This window comes from Coccomyxa subellipsoidea (genome assembly GCF_000258705.1).
Source record: "Coccomyxa subellipsoidea C-169, whole genome shotgun sequence".
In the NCBI taxonomy this organism is placed as follows: Eukaryota; Viridiplantae; Chlorophyta; class Trebouxiophyceae; family Coccomyxaceae; genus Coccomyxa; species Coccomyxa subellipsoidea.
Genome location: NW_005178032.1, coordinates 1784596 through 1806025, shown reverse-complemented (window position 1 = coordinate 1806025; position 21430 = coordinate 1784596). Strand labels below are relative to the sequence as shown.

The 21430-nt window shown below is 50.8% G+C and overlaps 4 protein-coding genes across 4 annotated transcripts; 2 read left to right on the top strand and 2 right to left on the bottom strand.

Annotated features, from left to right (window-relative positions):
• Positions 1-3130: 3130 nt before the first annotated feature.
• COCSUDRAFT_6657 (cysteine proteinase) lies at positions 3131-6690 on the bottom strand (the record flags this gene model as incomplete). Its single annotated transcript, XM_005646557.1, has 8 exons — positions 3131-3180; positions 3613-3701; positions 4014-4204; positions 4666-4749; positions 4995-5136; positions 5830-5834; positions 5940-6083; positions 6655-6690. Coding segments are annotated over 8 exons (741 nt in total), but the record flags the coding sequence as incomplete, so codon positions are not given.
• Positions 6691-8116: 1426 nt separating this feature from the next.
• COCSUDRAFT_56501 (oxidoreductase) lies at positions 8117-10928 on the top strand (the record flags this gene model as incomplete). Its single annotated transcript, XM_005646556.1, has 9 exons — positions 8117-8245; positions 8346-8429; positions 8511-8660; positions 8907-8996; positions 9316-9411; positions 9683-9759; positions 10010-10080; positions 10430-10554; positions 10800-10928. The coding sequence occupies 9 exons, from the start codon at positions 8117-8119 to the stop codon at positions 10926-10928; spliced, it is 951 nt and encodes a 316-aa protein (XP_005646613.1).
• Positions 10929-12563: 1635 nt separating this feature from the next.
• On the bottom strand, positions 12564-12986 carry COCSUDRAFT_56500 (hypothetical protein; the record flags this gene model as incomplete). Its single annotated transcript, XM_005646555.1, has 2 exons — positions 12564-12688; positions 12962-12986. 2 exons carry the CDS (start codon positions 12984-12986, stop codon positions 12564-12566), a joined length of 150 nt encoding a protein of 49 aa, XP_005646612.1.
• Positions 12987-13714: 728 nt separating this feature from the next.
• COCSUDRAFT_56499 (hypothetical protein) lies at positions 13715-20011 on the top strand (the record flags this gene model as incomplete). The annotated part of the gene is made up of 13 exons (XM_005646554.1): positions 13715-14151; positions 14242-14293; positions 14601-14714; positions 14973-15180; positions 15572-15809; positions 16246-16405; positions 16806-17180; positions 17481-17624; positions 17938-18108; positions 18580-18750; positions 19074-19253; positions 19625-19713; positions 19933-20011. The coding sequence occupies 13 exons, from the start codon at positions 13715-13717 to the stop codon at positions 20009-20011; spliced, it is 2418 nt and encodes an 805-aa protein (XP_005646611.1).
• Positions 20012-21430: the final 1419 nt, after the last annotated feature.

Genomic DNA, 21430 nt, shown 5'->3' with positions numbered 1-21430 from the left:
AGGAAAGAGACCGCACATCCCCAGTTGTAATAAGGTTGCGTGGTCAAGCTGACAACATTTGAGGGGACAGAGCACAGCGCAGCGGCTACTGCCAGTAGAATTACTAACACCAGGATACCGGAGGCACGAATTCTGTCATACAGAGACAGGACTGCTGTCATATGAGGATCCGGAATACTCATATGTTTCATCATTTATACTTTTACACCCATGACAGGAAAAATCACCTGTATAGCCACAGCTGTAGCATGCAATGCTGCAGCATGCACAAAGTAAATGCTATAAAACACCAGTTTTGCCAACCACATTCCAAGTTTCTAGAACTTCAAGTTTCCATTGCAAAACCCATCCAAGTCTTGTGGGTCCAAGCTTCTCGAGACCGCCTTCCTGCGCCATATGGATGCATGCATGCATGCATGCATCACACGCTCTATACAAGCAATGCTAGCCTACCGGGAAGCCTTGTAAACTTCTTGTAGAATCCAATTAGCAAGACTGCAATCGAAACCAGGAAATGCCTGAGAGGATTGAAAAGCTATATATGGGTCTGCCAGCTCTATGAGCCGGCTGGCAGCCTTCTTGGAAAACATCTGACAATTTCTCTTTAGCGCAAGACCCGCCCGGTTGCAACCTTATCGAAGTCCCTTCATTGCTCAAATGGCAGTCTGATCTAAGACCCCTTTAGGATTAGCAGGCTGCATCTCTAATTTGCACCAATATCCACCTGTTAGCAAATAGACAAAGTCCATTCACCGCTCAAATGGCAGTCTTATCTGGCATAGTCCAAAATCTAGCGGGCTGCCTTAAGAGCAAAGAACTGATGTAAGGGCTGAAACAGCTGGTTAACTGGGAAACAGTCTTCAGTCAGATATTCGTGTCCTCCAGACCTACTAAAGCAGCTCTTCATGCCATCACTGCTGTTTCAGGAATGAAAGGCCGTCACTTTGCTCCCCACCCCACTGGCTGCCATGTTGAGAGCTAAAACAATGCTTCATCAAGTGAGATTCCCTGGCAAGCCCCACAGCTCTGAGCTGGCAGCTTCTTTCCAATTTGAGCCAATCAAAACAAAGTGCTACCAAAAGATATTGAAGCATGCAGCCAGGGCTTTTTGGGCTTTTTTGCTTTCAGCTAGCTGGCTGCCTGGGACAGGACAGCCGCCTCATTGAGAGAAAGCTTTTTGTTGCCCTGGCCAACTCCCCAGAAAAATATCAGAATTTTCTCCAGCAATGAAAGGGCAATGTGATCAGAGACACACCAAGAGCTAGCTGGCAGCTTTCCAAGCAAACAAGAATGGCCTCATACAGGAAAAGGCCATGAGCAGCTCACTCCCACCTCTCCCCAGGAAAATAACTGCAGCTCCACAGAGAGGAGCCTCAAAACAGAACTGATGGCAACAGACCACGAAACGCCCCAAATATATTCAAACGGCAGCTGCTTCACTCCCCGCTGGATCAACCCCTAGAGGGCTGAGACAGTTGCAGCATCCAGGGAGATACACACAAGGGCAGTACGCCACGCATTAGCACTCAATCGCAGTGCCAACATCAAGGTTTAAGATTAGCGCATGTGGACAGCGTTATCGGCTAGCTGGCGGCTTTGACGGGCAAACAGCTACCGTGTTTGAAGACTCTCTCGTGGTGTCTGTGACACACAACCCGGAGCAATAACCCATGCTAATCCAGTGACTGGCGTTGACAGCAGCGTCTAGCAAGAGAGCATTTCTTGGGTGCTTGTACTCAGCTAGCTAGCAGCCTTGAGGGCCAAGACAGCGGCTTCATTCGGGGTTATATTCCCGGCCGCCATGAGACGCGCAAATTCGCGCTTCACCCGGGCGGCCAGCAATGCCTGCGCCGCAGAGTGGTCCCCCCGCGGCGGCTGCCGGGCCTCCCCCTGGATTGTCTGGTCCCCCTGCGGCGGCGGCCGGTTGTTCTCCTGAGTAGGCAACGCAACAACTGAGACTACACGGTCCCCCCGCGGTGGCAATGCTTCTTTAATAGAGGTTCAATGGTGGCCCCACGCTGGCAGCTGAAGATTTCTAAATGAGAGGCAACACCATATGGGTGTCCTTGGCTCTGGCAGAAAAAGCTCATCTCCTGACCACTTCTAGAAGCTACACAACACTGCCAGCGAACCCAGCCTGCCTCTGTAACATGCAAGACTTGGCCCTTTTCAGGTGGCGGGGAACTGAGATGTCGAGAGGAGCAACAGTGAGTCACAGATAGAGAGCGAGAGCCATGCTGCTGCCTGGATGCGCCAGATGCCATACAAGCACAGCCCGCAACAAATGATTGAATAGAGGAAGAGAAGCAACTTACTCGAGGGCTGGACAAGGACAACCTGTCTCTGAGCTCCCTGCCTGCTTCCACCACGCTGCTCCGGCTGCTGTCGGCATCATTGTCCCGATGGCTTGCGCCTGCGCAGGAAGTTGCACAGGACTTATGCATATGTGTCTGGATTGACGCAGCGTCTTCAGTGGAGCCTTTGAGATGCAGTGACTTTGCAATGCCGAGCAGGACTAACAACAGCAGGAGAAGGATGCAAGTAAATAACATGTGGGGCGGGGAATGCACTTCAGTAATTGGGATACTGAGAGCAAGAATAGGTACAAGGAGCAGGATGCCAGGTGTTTCTAGTGACTTGCACACCTTCCGCGGAGCTTCCGGCAGGGAAGATGCCGGCCTTGCGCGGCGCGGCCGGCGGCTTTGCGGCGGCCGCCGCGGGGCCGGCGTCGGCCGGCGTCTCCGGCTCGCCCACACCGGAGACGACCGCCGCGTCGGCGACTGACAACGCCATCGGACGGACTCCCTCCAGACCTGTTGCAGCAGCATTGTTCATTCCCAAAACACCTGCAATACATGGCGCAGCGGAATCATTGAACATGAAGCCGTAATTCCCACTACGCTGTGACAGATGGCAATGTTGAGAGCTGTTTCTTGGAAATCACATGAGCAGGCTGTCCCGAACAGATCTGACTGCAAAAGGAGCAACGAACACAAGGTGCACTTGGGTGCAAGAAAGGAAGAATGTTGAGGACGGAGATGCCCGGACCTGCTAATATAGTGTCAGCTGCCACGGCGGCGGCGGTGGCGTCGGGCTTTATGGGAGTGGGCGCTGACGTGGCGGGGGTTCGGCCCAGCTCGCCGCGAGCCGCTCGCCATTCCACCGAACCGGTTTGCCGCCCTGAAATGAGTGAAAGATATCCTTACTACCGTATTTCTATTGTTGCTACGGTGTTGCCAGTACAATTGTGGTACAGTTCCTAAATGTTATCATTGCTCTTACCACTACTATTACTACTACTTCTATTGTTGTTACCATGACTCTTACTGTTGTTGTTGCTGTTACTATAAACTGTCCCTTCCTAAGGGCCAGGTGTGTAATGCTCAGTAATGCATTGTATGCATTGTCTGCATTACAGCTTTTTAAAAGGCACAGTGCAGAGTAGAGATGACAGCCGGTGACTGTACATGCTGACAAGCTACTTTCAGGTAACCGGGGATCAACGCAGCGAAGGCATGCCACAAAAGGCATGGCCTGCATTTGGAGCACTTGGGGTGTGTCATCGACAGGTGTTATTGTGAGGATGTGGTGCTGTGTGCAGGGAGAATTTACCAGGAAGTGGAGTCTGCACTTCAGGCGGCGGAAGCTGGCTGTCTCTGAGCTCCCTGTCTTCGGCGGCGTCCCTTTCCTCCAGCAGGCTCCTGCGCACCAACACCACATATTAGAACACCACATTTTAGATTACAGAACCATTGCACTCGGAATGCTGTTGTGCCTCCTTGTCTGAGATGAGATGGTGAAGCTTATGCAGACATAAGACAACTGTATTGCCTTTCTCTCACTCCTGATAAACCTAGTGAGCAACCTTTGCAGCCGCAAAATGCTCTCATGCCCCATTGCACGCAAAAGAGGCACAGCAAGATGCACCTCAGGTCATCCTGCTTTGCATCTTCCCTGAAGAAGCTTTTGTGATGAGCAGAATGGTGACTAAGATTAGCAGACCCTTTAGTCACCTATCAGAGGCCGTCAGCTCGGTGCGCAGGCGCACAGTCAGCGCGTAGCACGCTGACATCAGCCACGGCTCTGACACCTCAGCGCGCCTGGTCTGCAGAGCGTCCCATTGGCGCGTGTATCGCCGCGTTACGTCGCGCACACCGGCCTTTGAGAACGCGACCACGTAGGTCAGCTGCTTGCCCCATCCGCCCTGCACAACGAGAGGAACCTTGGAAAGGAAAGCCGATGCAGCAGCTAGATGTTTAAAGTCTAGCAGGTCAGGTGAAAGTCTAGCAATAATGGGAGGGGGGGGAAACACTGACGAAGGGCACCTGTTCTAGAAATGGCATTCCATACGGTCAATTGGTGGTGCGTGGGAAAGAGGGTGTCAGGTTTTTGCACTGCCCTGAACAAGGGTGAGCTATGCTAGAAAGTGCTACCCCCGTAAAAGTCTGATGCCTGCAAATTTCCTTACCAAGGCTTCATTTTTATTTTTATGTTTATTGTTTATTATTTCTTTATTATTATTATTATTTTAATCTTTATTACCTGCCCTTGCTTCCGACCATCCTCGCATGGTGTCCAAATGGGTGTCACACAGAATATCACAAATCATCTGCCGAGCGTTGCACTGCTATTGCCGCAGCGCCTCATTCCTGAAAGGAGGCTCACCTCATACAGCAGGGGCTGGTCATAGGCCGCCTCACAGGCATCCATGTGAATCCACCGCTGCATGGCATCCGAGTAATATTCCACCTAGAGATGCAAAGGCTCTCTCAGCAACCACAATTATCACGGAGTTACCTGATACATGGGCTACAGAGGCACATTTTGATATGCTTGTCAGCACACGCACCTTGCCTCCGGCGGGATAAGTGCGTAATGATAGCAAAAGGAACTCCCAAACTCACCCAGACGTGATCTGTCAGGTCCAAAATGTACGGACTTGCCTCTGGCAGGAAGAGGTGCGTAATGATAGCAAAAGGAATTCACATACTCACCCAGACGTGGTCGGTCAGGTCCAGGATGTAGCGAGCATCCAATCCGATTGCCCGGCAGCAGAGCGCGAATGCGTTGGCCCACTCTCCGCAGCGGCCGCGGCGCGTCTGCAGCAGCCGACCGGGGTCGTTGTAGCGCGCAAATCTGCAGGGTTTGCATAATCAAGGGAGTTGAAAGGGTTGGTTATCTTGAAATAGAGTGGCAATAAGGTAGAGCAAGAGAATCTGCAAGGGGCTGGACATGGTCGCATCACTGTCACACGGGTTTTTAATATATTTTTACATTTTTAGGGTTTAATGGATTTTATGTGTTTTATTTTACGGGTCAGGGTCACTGCGGGGGATCAAGTCCAACCTACAAGGGAAGTGTGTGTTTCTGCCAGCTGTACAAGTTGAGTCAGCTGGGTCAATTTTCCCACCGTCCCTCAATGTCTCCCACATTTCATTGCACGTGAGCCACACGTGCCCGGCCTCTGTCCACATGGATCAAGATTCAAGCACTTTAACCAGTTAAGACTGCCACAAGGCACGATCATGTGTTGGCAACCAGGATCTTCTTGCCTTGTGATGGCAATGCAGGCCTTGCAGCCATAGTGCTCGATGCGTCCCATACTTGATTGGACCTGGCGAGTCTAACCAGGGGTAAATATTACTACCTGCAGTTGTCTGCAGACACACCTTGCCACTGGCAGCAGAAGGGTGTACTACTGAAACTGAAACCAATACTAATACGGTATAGTGGCAACCCCTGATGGCCCCGGCTGGCGGGGGGTGATATGAATACTGAACACTGTGCCCATTGCTGATTGGGTCTTGCTTTGGATCTGGCGAGTCCAACAAGGGCTAGGATTGTGACAGCCTTGAACTGCAGCTTGTCTGGAAGACGCACCTTGCCTCTTGGCAGGAAACGCGTGTAGTGATGATAATAATAGTGGCAACCAGGGAAACTTGCCTGGTGATTGCTCCGCACGCCTTGCAGCCGTAGAGCTCGACGCGGCCAGCGCCGGAGGCCGCGTCGTCGGCGGAGGGACGCCCCATGCCGGTTGGCACCGTCTCAGCATTGCTGCACGCGCTGCATGGCGGGTTATTCACCTGAGGCAGGAACCAATCAGACTTGTGAAAAAAATCTGGCCAATTTTGACATGTGCCAGTCTGTTGGAGTGAACTCAACGCCTGCAGCTTACAGCTGCACTCTGAGGCTGAAGTGTGGTGACAGCACCTTCAATGGGTGAACCAGGAAATGCAGGCGAGGGGCATTTCTGGCCATTCTGGCCTCACAGTGTGACTGCGGGCTCCAAAAGGGATGCCCTGTAGGTAAGGCTTGTAAATTTGCCAGCTGCATGCCTATGTCTGTGGATGAGCCACTTGTAGCAAGAACATGCATCTGCGCTTCCAGCTGACTGTAAAAGCATGTCAGCAAGGCGCTGAGCAATCCCTTCATGCATTGCAGCCAACTCCTACGCCTTTAGCCCTTCAGATTTGCATAGACAGTCGGCAGCTAAGGTTCTAATTCTGAAGTTATTTTAAGGGGCTTCTGCCACCGGCTCTTCTGAGGAGGGCTTGAAGACTGAAGGAGAAATGGCAGTGAGAAAGAATGCAAGCATATCCAAATCCATGCGGTGCTATGAAAGGCAGCCATGCGCAGCAAAGCGATGTGCCTCACCCAGGAGAAGAAGTCCCGTTTGAACCACTTCAGAAGCTGGCGTGCGAATGCGTCCTGCTGCGCGAGCACCGGCGAGTCGCCATTCTCCCGGCTCTGCGCAATGGCCGCGTCAGCCGCCGCCTGAAGCTCGTCCTCTGGAATGACACTCAGGGCCATTGCCTGCAGCGTCTCGTCCTCGTACTGCGCATTCAAATTCTCAGCAAAATGAAATTTGAGAAGGGGTGTGCCCTGTGATAGATTGTTCCACTTGAGAGGCCCCTTCTGTTCCAAAAGATTTACAGACAAAAGGATCCACATGAGAGGTGCTCATGGATTGCTGAAGCAGCGCAGGACTGCCCTGCAGTGCTGTCAAGTCATTGCTGCATAGATGTAATATTTATGGTGGAGGCTCTGCAGTGTTCTGCCACGATCTTAAAGCACACGCTGGCATGCACAGGGAAAGTGTGTGCGGCAGCAGCCAGTGTGTAAAATTTAGATGCGAAACATATTCCTATGAGGAGAAATCGGTTTCCGAAAGATGGAGGTGGCATGGGACACCTGTCCAAAGCATGCTCTTGCCTCTGATGGGCTCGAAAGCACCAAAGCGGATAACAAGATGGAAAGGAAACGTATCAGAAGGCGAAATCACGAATGGACGCACCGTGAGCACGGTCTGCACGCCACTCTGCAGCCTGGCTTGAAATGCCTGCTCGCCCCCTCTGCCAGTCAAGGAGTGCAGCTGTGCCACCGCCCTGTCCTCTTCTTCCTGCAGAGACAAAGTAGAACAGAGTTGCCAACGCCGACAGTTCCTGCAGCCTGATACTTACCGAAAATGACAGAGGCATCGGAGGCAGTACATCTGCTGGTCAAACAAGATGGGACGACCCCATCCTTATAGGGCATCATGCGCATGACTGCTCTACATACAGGTTGCTTCATTGGCATTGGTTCGGAACGGAATGTCTCGCAAGCACAGGGTTGATGCCCAACGTCATTTACTGAAGTCACAGCGCGCACCTGCAGCTGTCTCGCAAGCAGCTCATCGGCGTCCATGTTGCCGCAGGTTGAACCTTCCTTGCTGCGTATGACCAACTCGCTGGGTGGCGGCTGTTCAAATCACAGGAGGGCTGCTGATGAGGGCCAGGTGCAGTCGTACAACCTTATCTGACGCACGGCTGCCAGAGAAGCAGGCCTGGCAATTCAGAGGAGGATGTGCTCTACAGTGACCCTGAAACACATCCCATGCGCCTCCAACTGTATTGGAGTGCTCCAGTAAAGGTGCACCTGACTGGCCTGACACTTGAGATGTACCGGGCTTGCGTATACCATAACGTTAACGTCACGGCTGACGTGGATCTGTATGCGTCATTTCGCTTCATCATTCCGATTCGTAATCTTGCATCTTTCTCTCTTTATTGCAGAAGTACTGCACAAATTTACAGAAAAAAGCCGACATATCTAAACCCTTTCGCTTAAAATCAACATGGGCCGTCCCATCGTGCAAGTGTCGTTGGACGACTTCGAGAATCGGAAGCAGGAGATCACGAATGATCTCTGGAAAGCTGCCACCGAAATCGGCTTCTTCTACCTCAAAGACCATGGTTTGTCTGGGGTGAGGTAACTCCGAAAGGATCAGAGCCTCTGAAGCTGTGGTCCGAAATTTTCATCAATCCAGTACACAGACTGAGCGTTTGTCGCGCATCTGGTGCCAGGATGAAATAAAGCATATGTTCGAGATATCAGAGGCGTTCTTCAAGCTACCTGCAGATGTCAAGGCCAAGTACCGCTTCGACCTGGTACGTTTTCTCTGCCTGTCAACTCTCTGTCTCTGGCATCTGTTTGTCGTGCCGCAACACGTGATTTAAGGTGATGTGCAGTCCAAGAACATCGGCTGGGAATCCGGCCAGCAGAAGCGCGCTTCTCATCACCTGCCCGAGTTGAAGGAGTCTCTGCAGCTCAAATGGCATGACATGGAGGGAAGGTGGCCCAGCGATCAGGACATTGCTGACTTTCAAGCTACCTGTGAGGTAAAATTCCCATTAAATACTTTGAGCCTTTGTCAGTCAGTCAGTCAATCATTCAGAGGTATCTTTATATTGATTTAGCCAATTTAGGAGTCGTCTGATGCCTCCTTCAACATGACAGTACAAGACAAAAAAACCAATTTTGCGACGCCACAAGCCACCCAAATTGAAGCTTAAGGAAGAAAGAGATGCACAGCTTTTGGAACATGGTGTTCAGACTCAAAGTTGCCCGTCCTGGTGTGTCTGCAGGCATTTATGCAGAAGTGCCAAGAGATCTCCTTCAAGGTGCTGTCCTGCTTCGCACTCGGCCTTGGCTTCGAGGAAGACTTCTTCACCAAGGTGACTTCTTCACACCTGTTTTTTCACACCTGTTTTGGCACTCCTGTCTAACTCGCCACCAAAAAGCAGCAATGATGTATAAATACCCCTTGTCAAAGTGTCTTCCGTCGTCCAGTGCCTCGCGCAAAAGCATGCAATGTGATCAGAGCTTCTCCTGGGCCGAGAGCTGCATGTATTTTCGATGCCCTAAGTCTACATCGCGAGACAGCCCTTTTTCTCCCCTCTGGGCGTTCACAATGCCTTCATTCCTTGCATTCTGCCTTCTCTTAGAAGCAAAAAACATATTTGTGTTCTGATGTGTCAATTCGCACCTGTGCAGAACCATGATGTGACGAAGCCAGATGCCCAGCAGACCTTCCGCCTGATGCACTATTTCCCAGTTGAGGGAAAGACCTTCCCTGAGGGATTCCCACGGGTATGAACCGTTTCTAATTCTTTTCCTTTGCATGCAGATCCCTTACAATAGGTTCCATGTACTTTTCTTGTCTTTGTATGGACGTCATCTTCTGGCAGCTGCTGTAATGTTCTGGAAGCGCTGTCAAAAGCCTGTTGCCGGTGCACAATACTCTCTAATGTGTGCATTTGCATGCAACGCTGCATAGATGAAATGATATGCATGAAGGATCTGCATACAAGACGGATTAAACGGAACGGATGGCGAAAGATGGTTGCTGGTGTCCTTGCAGGCAGGATCACACTGTGACTTCGAGACAATCACGCTGTTGTTTGCCAAAGGGGCCGGCCTGGAGGTTTGCCCTGGAAGGTAATTACACAATCTGGTGTTTGTGTTGAGCAGAAATTTTGGCATTTGACGCTTACAAGAAATTTCATCTTGTTGGGAAATCTGCTGATTATCCCTTCTTTGAGGCAGTCCCTACCAGCAGCACACACTGAGTGCGCGCATTGTGCATTAGATGAAGGGGAGTTCCTGGCATGTCCCTAAAGTGACAAATGTCCCTCACGTGACAACATTCAACAGCAGCACCTGATTTTGATTTTGCGCGCGCGTGCAGGGAGGCAACATCTGAGCATGCAGTCGGTGATGAGTGGACCGAGTGCCCTGCACTCCCTGGAACCATCACAGGTGCTTTTCTTACCTTATAGCATGCGTTGCGGCTTGCGCTTGTTTCTCTCTTTTCTCGTCTGCTCTGCAGTCTCGTATAATGTGTCAGTCAGGTAAGCAGGAAAACGGTGTTCCCTACTTCCCCCAAAAACTTCTCGTATAGTGCTTGGGAGTGTCAGCGTGACATCTCAAGCCGGTGTTGGATTTTCGCATTGTGCTGAATGATGAACAATATTGCTTTGAATTATTTGTGGCGAACAAGGGTGGCCTTGCTTGCAAAATGCCTGCGTGCGCACATTTGTCTTGTTTGGCAGGAACAGTGATAGTGAGGCGATACAGGTGATGACATGCATGTGTTGGGGATGTGCAGTGAACATCGGGGATGCTCTGATGAGGTGGAGCGATGACAAGCTCAAGTCCAACTACCACCGGGTCAGAATGCCCCTTCCAGGCGAGGACAAGGGTTCCCGCTTCAGCATCGCCTATTTCAACCAGGTACAAGATGCTTTTATCTCGAGTAGCTGCTGACATTCCTGCTCCGTAGAGATATCTCTTGGTGTTCACGATCTTAGGAGGCTAAGCATTGAAATCTGCTTTGTGAAGAATCTTTGAGGCTTCATGCTTGCAGTGAACGGCATTCATTCCTGCGGCTTTAGGGCAGATTTCTATTGTGAGAAAGCATTTTACGCGTCGTCTCACTTGTGACAGCATGGCTGAGACTCTTTTGGTGTGCACTGCAGGCCAACAAGCACTCAATCATCGAGGGCAAGGAGGGCAGATACCCTCCGATCTCTGCCGAGGAATTTGTGAGCGAGTCTCTCCGCGCTATCTATGTGAAACAGCCCCAAGCGGTGTCAGCGGCCAGTTAAATATCAGCTCGAACATTCAAAATAATGGACTGCTGAGTCACTCCGGTGGGGCTTTCATCGCTGCAGACATCGATATGTGGAAAGCAGCCTCAAGCGTTGCTGGCAGCCAGCAGAAATACAAACATGCATTTCAAAATAAGTCAATCGAGGGTTTGAGAGCGGTGTCACCATGATGTTTGTGGGATTTTGACCATGAGCCCCCACATAACTATGTGCAAGAAGAGTAAATCTGCAGACAGTTCTTCAGGATATTGTGCAGAATATGTTTTTCTTTTATGACAAGAGCTTCAGCCTTGGGCATGTACTGGCCATTACAGCAAGGGCAACATTGCAATGTGTTCTTTTGACATCACACACTTTGGATGTGGTCCAGATTTCGCTTTTTTTTCCAGTTCAGATATCAGACAGCCGGCTTGCCATGGCCAGTGACTGCAATTTCTGCCGTTGCAAAATAACTTCATCTGATACAAGGAAAACCTCGCCAGTTGCTCACTATTGGATTTTGAACGAAAGCCCCTGTGGGAACGGATGTTGCAATAATTGATTTTTTTACAGTTGAGAGATAATCCCATCTATGTTGGTATGCACTGTGGCATGCTAGCACTTGTAAGCAAAGAAGAGGTTCTAGAGCCGCTGATTGCCTTTCACTCATTCCAAAGTTCTAAAATGCCATTCACAGCTTGTTCCTTGGCTGATTCAATGTGTGGGATCTGCAATATTGGTGCGCTCTGAGCGCGGTTAACTGCTTGCAGTAAAGATTTGACCCCGGCTGGCGTGGGGCGATATAAATTTTGAGCACCGTGCCCACGGTTGTTTGGGTCTTGCTTGGATCTGGCAAGTCCAACAAGGGGTGTGATTATGGCAGCCTTCGACTGCAGCTTGTCTGCAGGACGCACCTTGCCTCTTGGCAGGAAAAGCGTGTAATAACGATAATTAAGTAAAGCTCCCAAATGCCATGCAACGTTTCTCCTAAACTTGCAGTCACTGAAGACAGGGTGTCTTCATGTCTTGCATGGTGTCCTCGCTCTGAGTTTGCACACAGGACCTAGGCCTCTGCAACTTCCAGTTCAAGTCCGCACTGGGACTTGGCAGCTCCTCTTGCCAGCTGCCCCTGTCAGAGACTCGCTGCTGCCATTCCCAAGCCTTTGGCTTCAGCTCCTTTATCATAAGCAGATTGCTGCTGGACTCGGTGCATGCACAGAGAAGGTGTTCACACCTCAAAGCTCGGCGAGTTCTTAGCTCAGGTCTGCGACGTGAGCTGGCAAGAATATAGGTGAATCTGCTAGTATCAAAGCTTGGCTGCTAAGCTTCCTCTGGATTCAGTGACCAGTGGCAATTGTCACTGCACAGCGTTCAGTGTACAGACGGCTGGCCGAAATCCAGCCATTTCTCAGGCTCTTTCCGCAGCTGTCAGTGCACAAACTGAACAAATGACACTGCACAGCTGTCAGTGCACAGACGGCTGGCCGAAATCCAGCCTTTTTCTGATGCTCTTTCCGCAGCTTTCAGTGCACAAACTGAACAAATGACACTGCACAGCTGTCAATGTACAGACTGCTGGCCGGATTGCAGCCATTCTCAGGCTCTTTCCGCAGCTGTCAGTGCACAAACTGAACAAATGACACTGCACAGCTGTCAGTGCACAGACTGCAGGCCAAGATCCAGCCATTTCTCAGGCTCATTCCCACGCTGGGGATTGTCCTCTTGAAGGTCTTCGGCCTCCTCGTTGGGGGGCTGCATGCCTTCTGGCAGCGGAATGTCTGCGAAGCAGCAAGATGATCCAATCAGCAAGCTGCCTCAAGGCATCACTGCAGCATCCCAGTGCTGATGGTTTGCCTTCAGGAGCCCTGCCTTGAGAAGAGCAAAAAATAATGCCGCATTGTTACTTGAACAAGCTTGTGTTACCCTGCACATCTGCATTGATGTGCTGAAAGCTTTCCAACGTTTTTCCCAGGATACTGTACAGCATCTTGAGAAAATGGGTTCGAACAGAAAGGGCAGAATCTTCAGGACAAATGGACCCTGATACGCACCGTCGTCCGCCAGAGTGTCTTGCATCCATTCTTCGTCTATAATGTCGAGGAGGTGTGGTTCCGAGATGAGAGAAAAGTGTATCGTGGTAGACATCTTATTTTTACTTTTTGCTCGTCGCCAAGCTGATGACCTTGATATAGTTGGATCAATCCTACATATTCACTTTCCCTTGTCAAGTTCGCATGAATACAATTCCTAAAATAGATTGTGTTTCAATTTGCATTGGCTTGATGCCTGAACCCTGCCCCAAACCCCTTTGTCAAGGGGAATTCTGACGAAAAAAACGCCGAAACTCAGTTTCGGTGCCTCGAGGCTTGTCTCGATTGAGCCGACAACAAGCTGTTGCTCACTGTGACATGATTGAGATCGCCTGCCTGTTTGGAGAAAAATGTGATTCCATTCATTGAGTGCATCAATCCCCGCTGTTTGAGCCCTTTCGTTGCGTCACCTTGGAACCGACGGTTCCGTTACCACACTACTCCTTCACGTGTCGTGCACTGATACTTTAATAGGGGAGATTGAATTTCCAATTTGTGAGCTCTTGAAGGAGCAACGAGAGTTAAAAATGTAGCGCTGCTTATGATGAGTATTTCGAGGTGAGGTCATGTGGCGCCCAGGCGTGCCCGAGCGCCTCAGGACAGACGGGATGCATTAGTTCAGTATTGAACGAGGAATTCTCACGGTACTTAAGTCAAATTGGTGGCTTTTTGAAGCGATTGGATTTCAACGTGCACACCCGATGATCTAGCGGCATGGCACGAGGCAGCTCCCAGCGTGCGAATGCCCGCGTCGCTAATGGGGGTGTGCAGGGTGGACCAACCAGAGCGAGTAAACCCGATGTTCCGAGTCTTGGCATTGGGCAAGATCAGCCTGGCAGCCAGGACCGCAGCGCAGATGCTGCTTGGTCATCGCCCCAGAGCGCAGGGATGTTCGAGAGCAATTTCATCGATCCACCGTCCCCCGACCAGGATCTTGCGTGGCTCCTTGACTTGGAGCCTCTCCCAGTGGATTTCTCGCCCAGAGGCAGCCACACAGGGGCTGGCTTCGATGCAGGCTCTTCCCCAGCGATCTCCACACCACATCAGCCAGGATCTGTGCAATCGAATGGCAGCAATGCGGTCGTTTATCCGAGTCCTGCAGCTACGCATGACAGCAACAGCGCCCTTGCAGCATTCGATGCGCTGATGAGGTGGGGCACACATTGATACCCATGCAAATCTTCAACGTGTGTGAGTCAACAGATAAAAAGTCAGGTATCAGTCTGCTGTGGTTGAACCAGGGATGCCATGAAGGCTGCTGGAGAGGAGTTGGACGGCAGCGAAGACTTGCAGGTGAGGTAATGGATGCACAACTTGCTGGCAACTTTCTGATACCGTGCTGTATTTAACATGCAGTCATTCACTGATACCTGATCCCCAGATATCGTATATTGCATGCTCTCCAGCGATGGAATACAATACACACTGTGATTACCCATGATCATGATAGGCTGCAGACTGCTGTAGGTCCCGCAGATCTGGCTACAGACGCCCTGTGTGTATGCCATATGGCCTCTGGCTTTGGGTTTGCCGACCATGTAGTAATAATAATAATAATACACACTGTTTAGCTCGTTTGAGCTTTCCTTTGTTACAGCAGGCGCGCCCGCAGTTTGCCTCAGGAGCTGAGCTGGCAGTAGGGCAGCTGAACACGAAGCGTCCACCGCTGCACCATTCGCGCAGCAGCCTGGATGACTTTGAGCTGGCGATTCGGGTGCGGTCCACAAGTGAACTCATTACCAGCACAGGCCGAAATCAATTTCCTGAGGAATCCTTGATGGCTGAATCGTACTTAACTTGTCATTGCACTTAAGCAGCAATGCCATTGTCTAATGAGGTTCTCACCCCTTATTTGCAAGAAACCAGCATAGACTGCAGTCACTGCTTACTTAGCACTGGCAAGATTTCGCATGCACAAAATCTTTTCGCACACGTTTTTTATGTCATTATACATTACAGAAGCTGATTGCAGGATCTAGTGACTCCAATGGCGGTCACAGCAGAGGAGGCGCGCCTGATCTGGCCGCAGGGCAGCCCCGGGGATTCGCCGGGGGATCCCGGCCTAATCTGGTCGCAGCAGCAACCCCCGGGATTCACCCCTGAACCCCACTCTCAAGGGGCCTGGGAAACTAGCCAGCAGCCGCAACAGCAGCTGCAGATGACTCATGGGAAGCAGGAAGGTTTCTACAGTGAAGGGTATGCACCCGGGACTTGGGGAGAGGGTGAAAAGGAAGCTCTGCAGACAGCGCACTTTATTGACCGATCACACTCTACGGCAGGGCCAGGTGCATATACAATCTGTATCTTTTGACCTGTGTACACCAATAATGCAATTCTGCTGTGCATTTGGCACTGCATTCACGTTGGAAGCAACAATCAACCCTAGAGCACTCCGCTCATGGGAATGTGTAAGCTGCTCTTTGTCATACATTGTCTGTTGCTGTGTGCCAATATTGATGCATGGCCCCGAAGATTTTAGCCAGCATGCACTTCCTGCGCAGCTTCAAGCTAGCTGTTTATGCAATGCATTACTAAGCAGGATACTGACTAAAACTCTATCATTTGGCGCAGACCTGCGAGCGTTCCTGCTTGAGTCACGCTACAATTCAGCCCCGGAGCTGCCGCTGCTGGACCATCAAATCCCCCCGCTCCCAGATAATCCTTGGGGGAATGATGCGTCCACAAGGGGCGCAAATCATCAGCGCAGCCAAAACAGCACTGATGTGACGGCCTCTCCTGGCACGGCCAGAATTGGCAGCGAGGCCACGCCAGGCATCATTCGCGCGCAGTCTCAGGACTTCACCATCGAGTGAGTTCAGCCGGCCTAGAATTTCAAGCTGCTATGTTTGGAGCAATATTCTGCTTTCCTTTGGAGATATTGCTCAGAAATTGCTGGGCTCAGATTTGCTGCCAGGTTTGTGCCAGGCGCTTGCTGCAGATAAGGTGCCTGTCTCAGCCAGACCAGCAAGGGCAAAGAATCACTTGAGCTCGAGAAAGAACACATTTTATTTAGGGCATCCAAACTTGCCCCTGTTAACGAGCACGCTGCAAGAGCTATTGTGTGCCATTTTGGAAACCAGCACTGCAAGTTGTGTGGCACAGAAGGCTGTGCGTGTCGTGTTTTATTCCCCAGCAGAACATGGCTGAACAATGGGTCTAGAACAGGTACCCACCATCAATGCACTTATCCAGTCACATCCAGTTCAAGTGAAACAAACCCTGACTGATTCAATTTTGAATGGCAGCCCGGAGACGGGCAGGAAGCTTCGCTTCGGCCCGGCGATGGCCGTGCGGACGAATGTGGTCGATCTGCCTTCGGTGACTGCGCTATTTGCTGATGTCAGCTCGCGGGGACTGAAGAGGCAACGCCGGTGGAGCCCAAGCCCCGCCAGCACACCAACCAAAGTAGGCAACAACCTCATTATTACTTGACATTTACTGTAGGAGAAATTTCCTCCTTGCAATTCGCCGATATGCTACATTATCCTTCTTTTGACATTCCCTTGCTCTGATCCAATGCTGACATGCATCGGTATAGGCTGATCTTTGCAGACTTTTATTAAGAGAACCAAAAATGAGCCCCCCCCTGCCTGTGCGATTCCCTGGTAATATGGTATCGCATACTAAAGCTGCTCTCGTGCAGTCCATGCAGAGTCTGGGAAAGCCATGCATTGCAGACAGCAAACCACCGTGGTTTTGTCTTCTCAAAGTGTCCACAGTGGCTTTCACGTAAAAACGAGGTTCCAGTGCGGAAAGGTGATTTGAGATGAAGTGATCATGACATTGCCGTGTGTGTGCTTTGCAGAATGCAGTGAGAAGAAGGGGCCGCAGCTCAAAGAGCCCATCCTTGACAGCCGCAGCGGATTTTCCACTGCCCCCGGGGATCTCTGCGGTAGACGAGGACCGCGGCACATGGCGCGGCATGTGCCGGCACATGCCAGACCCGCCGCCACTTTCCTCTGACCAAGCCGTCAGTCAATCAATCGCGGCACCATCTCAAATTGATATTCCAAGGCAACAGGTAGCGCAAGTGCAGCCTGCAGAAGCAGGAGGGAAGCCGGAGGAAGCTGCCTTGGAAGGTACAGTAAAAAGCGGGGGTCCAGTCTTCGACGCGCGGCTTCCACTGAGGGGCAAAGTTGCCAATACAGGCAACGCTGCCACATCACCAGCACTGACTCAGGTTCACACCCCATTTTCGAATCCAATGTTGTGTCCTCAGAAATTGCTTCTGCATCACAAGGGTGTGCATGGGTTGCACACATGCACACTACTGACAGGAGTTTCTGTACAGACATTGGTTGACGATTGAAGCTTGCAAACGGCACATAGAGAGAAAGGATCTCCACCATGCAGTGTTGACCAGCAAATTTGATTACACTGTTGCTATCGAGTGGTGGTTGCTTGGTCAATAAGATGCGGACCTCATTAAAGTTTGCAAAACTTCGTACTGACTCCAAATCTTGCTTTGTGCTCTGTGCAGGCGACACACCAGGCAGTGGCGCCGGCTAGCCCACCCTTGAACCAGCAGCAGCGGGTTCAGAGCAGAGGGGTTCCACTGTCTCCGGTCTCCGGCCAGTCAGCTTTTACTGAGGACAGAGGCGCTGGAGCACTGTCTGCTGCCGCAGTCAAGACAGGCAAGCCTCATTCTTGACCACTTTGTCTGCTTTAATTCTCACATTGCAAGGCTCAATGCTTGCTACCTTCCTTTCAAATTCAAGTCCAAAGTCATGTGCCTTGGGAGCAATTACACTACAATATTGATTGGTGTCGTTACCAACCACTTGAGTTCTGGTAGAACTGATACAGAGCAGAACATTGTGCACTTCAAACCAACTGCTTTTGCCAACATGAAAGCGTGTTTTTAAAATTTCTATGGTATTGTATCATGTGGGTCTCAATAATGCATCTGTGTGACAAGAAGTTGCTGCACTGCAGAGGAACTTGCAGTGGAGGCTGGCGATGAGCCAGCCTCAGGGAGCGAGGGGACCCAGGGGGGCGCGGTGGCGACCCCGGCAGGGTTTGGGGGAATCACAAGGGGCGTGATTCGAGCTGCGGCGCTCAGCGGCAAGCACAAGGCGCCTGTGTTCCGACTTGAAGAGCTGCACAGAGTGCGACTAACTAATACATATAATCATGCAATATGTGCAATTTGCATGTAATCATGCCATCTACCAAATTTTGTTACCTTGACGCATGTGACTTGTAATTAATTGTGAAAAAGAAAAAAAAGAAAAAAAAGATGGTGTGCCGCTGGCATGCTCTGTTGCAATCTCTCCAATTTTTCTGATGGGAGAATCCATCTATTTCTATTATTGTGTCAGAGAATTGCACGTGAGCATCTGGATATTGCCCGGAGTGTCTGTGACATGCTGGCTTCCTTATTAGCTGCCATGCATGCCAAGTACAGATCATTATTTGACCCTTTTTAACACCCCTGCACAGTGGAAGGGCCAGGTACACTCATGCCATCCCTGCATGCATACTCCCAGCAGCAGATACAGCAACAGCGCCGGCAAAATTTAAACCTGTTCACTTCAATTCGGTTCCTCGAACTGAAAGGTCTAGTGTTTCACCTGCAGGCGCATTCGCAGCAGCAGATGCAGCAGTCTCAGTCTCAGCAGCAAAGGTTCAAGGGAGTCACCCGCGGTCCTTGGAGCGTGACATGGGACGCGCATGTGCCTTCACCTGCCGCCGGACTGCGCGCCCAATTAGGCCTCGCCCCCCTGGCGCCAGATCAGGCCCCTGATGAGGTCAGCGCTCTGTCATCATGCAGATTATGCAACCAAGCACAAACTGAGGTCAGCATAGCATCACAGTGCAATCCCTTCATGCAGAAAACGGGCAGTGCTTGTAAATATCGCGGCATCTTGACAATTCGACTGCCGTGTCTGGCATGTTACTGTCAATGCAGGCAGCAAACACTTTTATGCCTAGCCTGTGCCTATCAAGTGGGGTCAGTTGCATAGTGACCACCTAGCAGCAAGGCTTCAGACTGACAAAGTACAGCACAAGACTTACAGAGTTCTAAGGGCAATGTGTCAATGAGTCCTCACCACTGAAACAATTGCTGCAGGACGTTCAACCCATCTACGTGGGAACCTTCCTGACCCAAACGAGCGCTGCAAAGGCGCACGATGTGGCAGCACTGCGGATCTGCCTGGAGCCGGAAGCTGCCGCCGCTGCGGAGGAAGCTGCCGCGGCAGCTTCCGACTCGAGCCTCAGCTTGAACTTCTCTCCTGACAGCTACCACCAGGTGCTGCCTCCTCTCTACAAGATAGTCTCTTCTTCTCCTTTGGTGAACAACATATAATATGCTGACGGTAGGCGGTTCAGAGATTTCCTCAAAGTTGCACTGGTGACACTCTGGGATCTACCGTATGGAATGGTGACCTCAGGCCTTGCCAAGACATCATTGGGCAAGCTACAATCCAAGCTTCTGGAGTCCTTGTTGAGGGGCGACCAAGGGGTTCGGCTGTGTCTCGGCAGCTTTTTAGGTCTTCAGGAGGCCAGGAATGGTGTTCTAAAGCAGTGGCACAAGTTGCCTGCTGCCATAACAGTGTCCGCGATCTGAGGAAGTGACAATTAAATTGAAAATCACTCAGAAACATTTCAATGTGTGCGCAGGGAATGCAAGAAATGAGGGGAGCTTCGGTGTCAGACTTCATCCAGGCGCTGCAGCAGCACAGCGCGTTCGAGACCCAACGCACCTCCAGGTATCTTGAATTGCTGCAGGGACCTTCGATCTCCAAGAGATTGTTGGTTACGTTGCATTTCTTAACGCTTTAACGTTTTGTGAAATTTCTGTCGCCTCACAAGCGTCCAGGCATGGTGGCATTGCACAGGAGGCACAACCTCGTAAATGGCCAAACAGCACGGTTGTATCACAACAGGGCCAAGCACTCCTGACTGTGCGGTTGCGGTTGTCCTCTCAGGTACAAGGGAGTGCACATGCTGAGCGACAACGAGTGGGTGGCGAGATTTCTGGAGCAAGAGGATGCACCAATTCTGTGAAGCCAACCTTCACGGTATTATTAGTGTTTACATCGCATGCAATTGATTTTGTTCTGTCACTAGCGTTTGAGAGATACAGCAGGCAGCATGTTAAACATTTCACGCCACCGATCTGATGTCAAGTCAGCCAGCGCTACAGCTACCTTGGGAGCGTATGGAAGCATTGCATGGTCTGTGGTTAGATATATGTGGCTAGCAAAAGTGTGTGCAGATGCAGTCACGTAGGAATTTGCTGCAGTGTGGATTTCACCCATGGCATTGCAGTTTAAATCTTGCAATTTAAATTCAAAGAGCACATGCAAGATGACCAACCGATGAGCCGATTCCGCTCATCGGCTGGTTCGTCCAATTTCGTGACTCCATTGGTTCCGGATTTATTGTCTAATGCTTCTTACCAGAAGTAGGTGCTGCTGGGATTGAGTACCTAAATGATCAATTTGCTTCAAAATATACTGGATCTGAAAAACATCTTGCTGTTACCATTGCGTTTGAAACCTTTGCAGATACTCATTGCTACCAGTACGATGCTTACAAATCTGTAAGCCTGAAGTAGCGTTAGTCGCACTGCCGTTAATCTTCTCGGAAGGCCAACAGTTATGTTGAGTCTCTCATCCAGATCACTAGCAGCTGCAGACCCTTGAGTTGCCCAGTTTGTCCGCGTCGAATCTCAACAAATAGAACAGTCTGCGAAAATTATCACAAAGGACATCGTGCAACCGTCATGCCGTGGCAGGGCACAAGGTGCCCTCTGGCATCTGGATGGCAGGAGAGGCTCACAACTAAAGTACTGCTGGCAGGTGATTACCGTCCACTTCGTGCCACAGGCACTTGTACGAGTCTTTTGCGACGCAATGCTGCTCATATCACTAGCTTCAATTTGATAAATGTCATTGCAAGGCAACATAGTCTCAGAAAGTCATGGATTCCTGCAGCTGGACTGGGGAGCACAGCAGGAGCTGTTCTGGCGATACTGCAGCGCAAACCCATGCTGCCTCACGTAGCAGGCACAGCAGCCAGCGCTGCCATCTGCCTGGGCCTCTTTGGAGGCACGACCATCCCTCCATGGCCATTCAATTCCAACACTTCCTCTGCTTTAAAGCCTTACGCTCCCTGCAGTGCCCTTTCCTGGCTGCACGCAGCTCCCATTGCACTTGAGTTCCACACCATGCTTGCCTCTTAGCCCAATGCTCCCTGTATATTCTTTTCCTGGCTATATGCCTGTATCCAATGCACTTGTCAGGCTTGCAACAGGACCATGCACACATCAGAAGCCTATGCTTATCATCCTGACAGCCAGTGCGGGGCTTTCTGCTCACCAGCGCTCAAGGAGTATGATTTATTCCTCTTAGACTCCAGAATATTGAGGGTGTGATTCGTGACATGCAGTGTTGCAAGAGGGGATGCGGATAGTGAGATGCC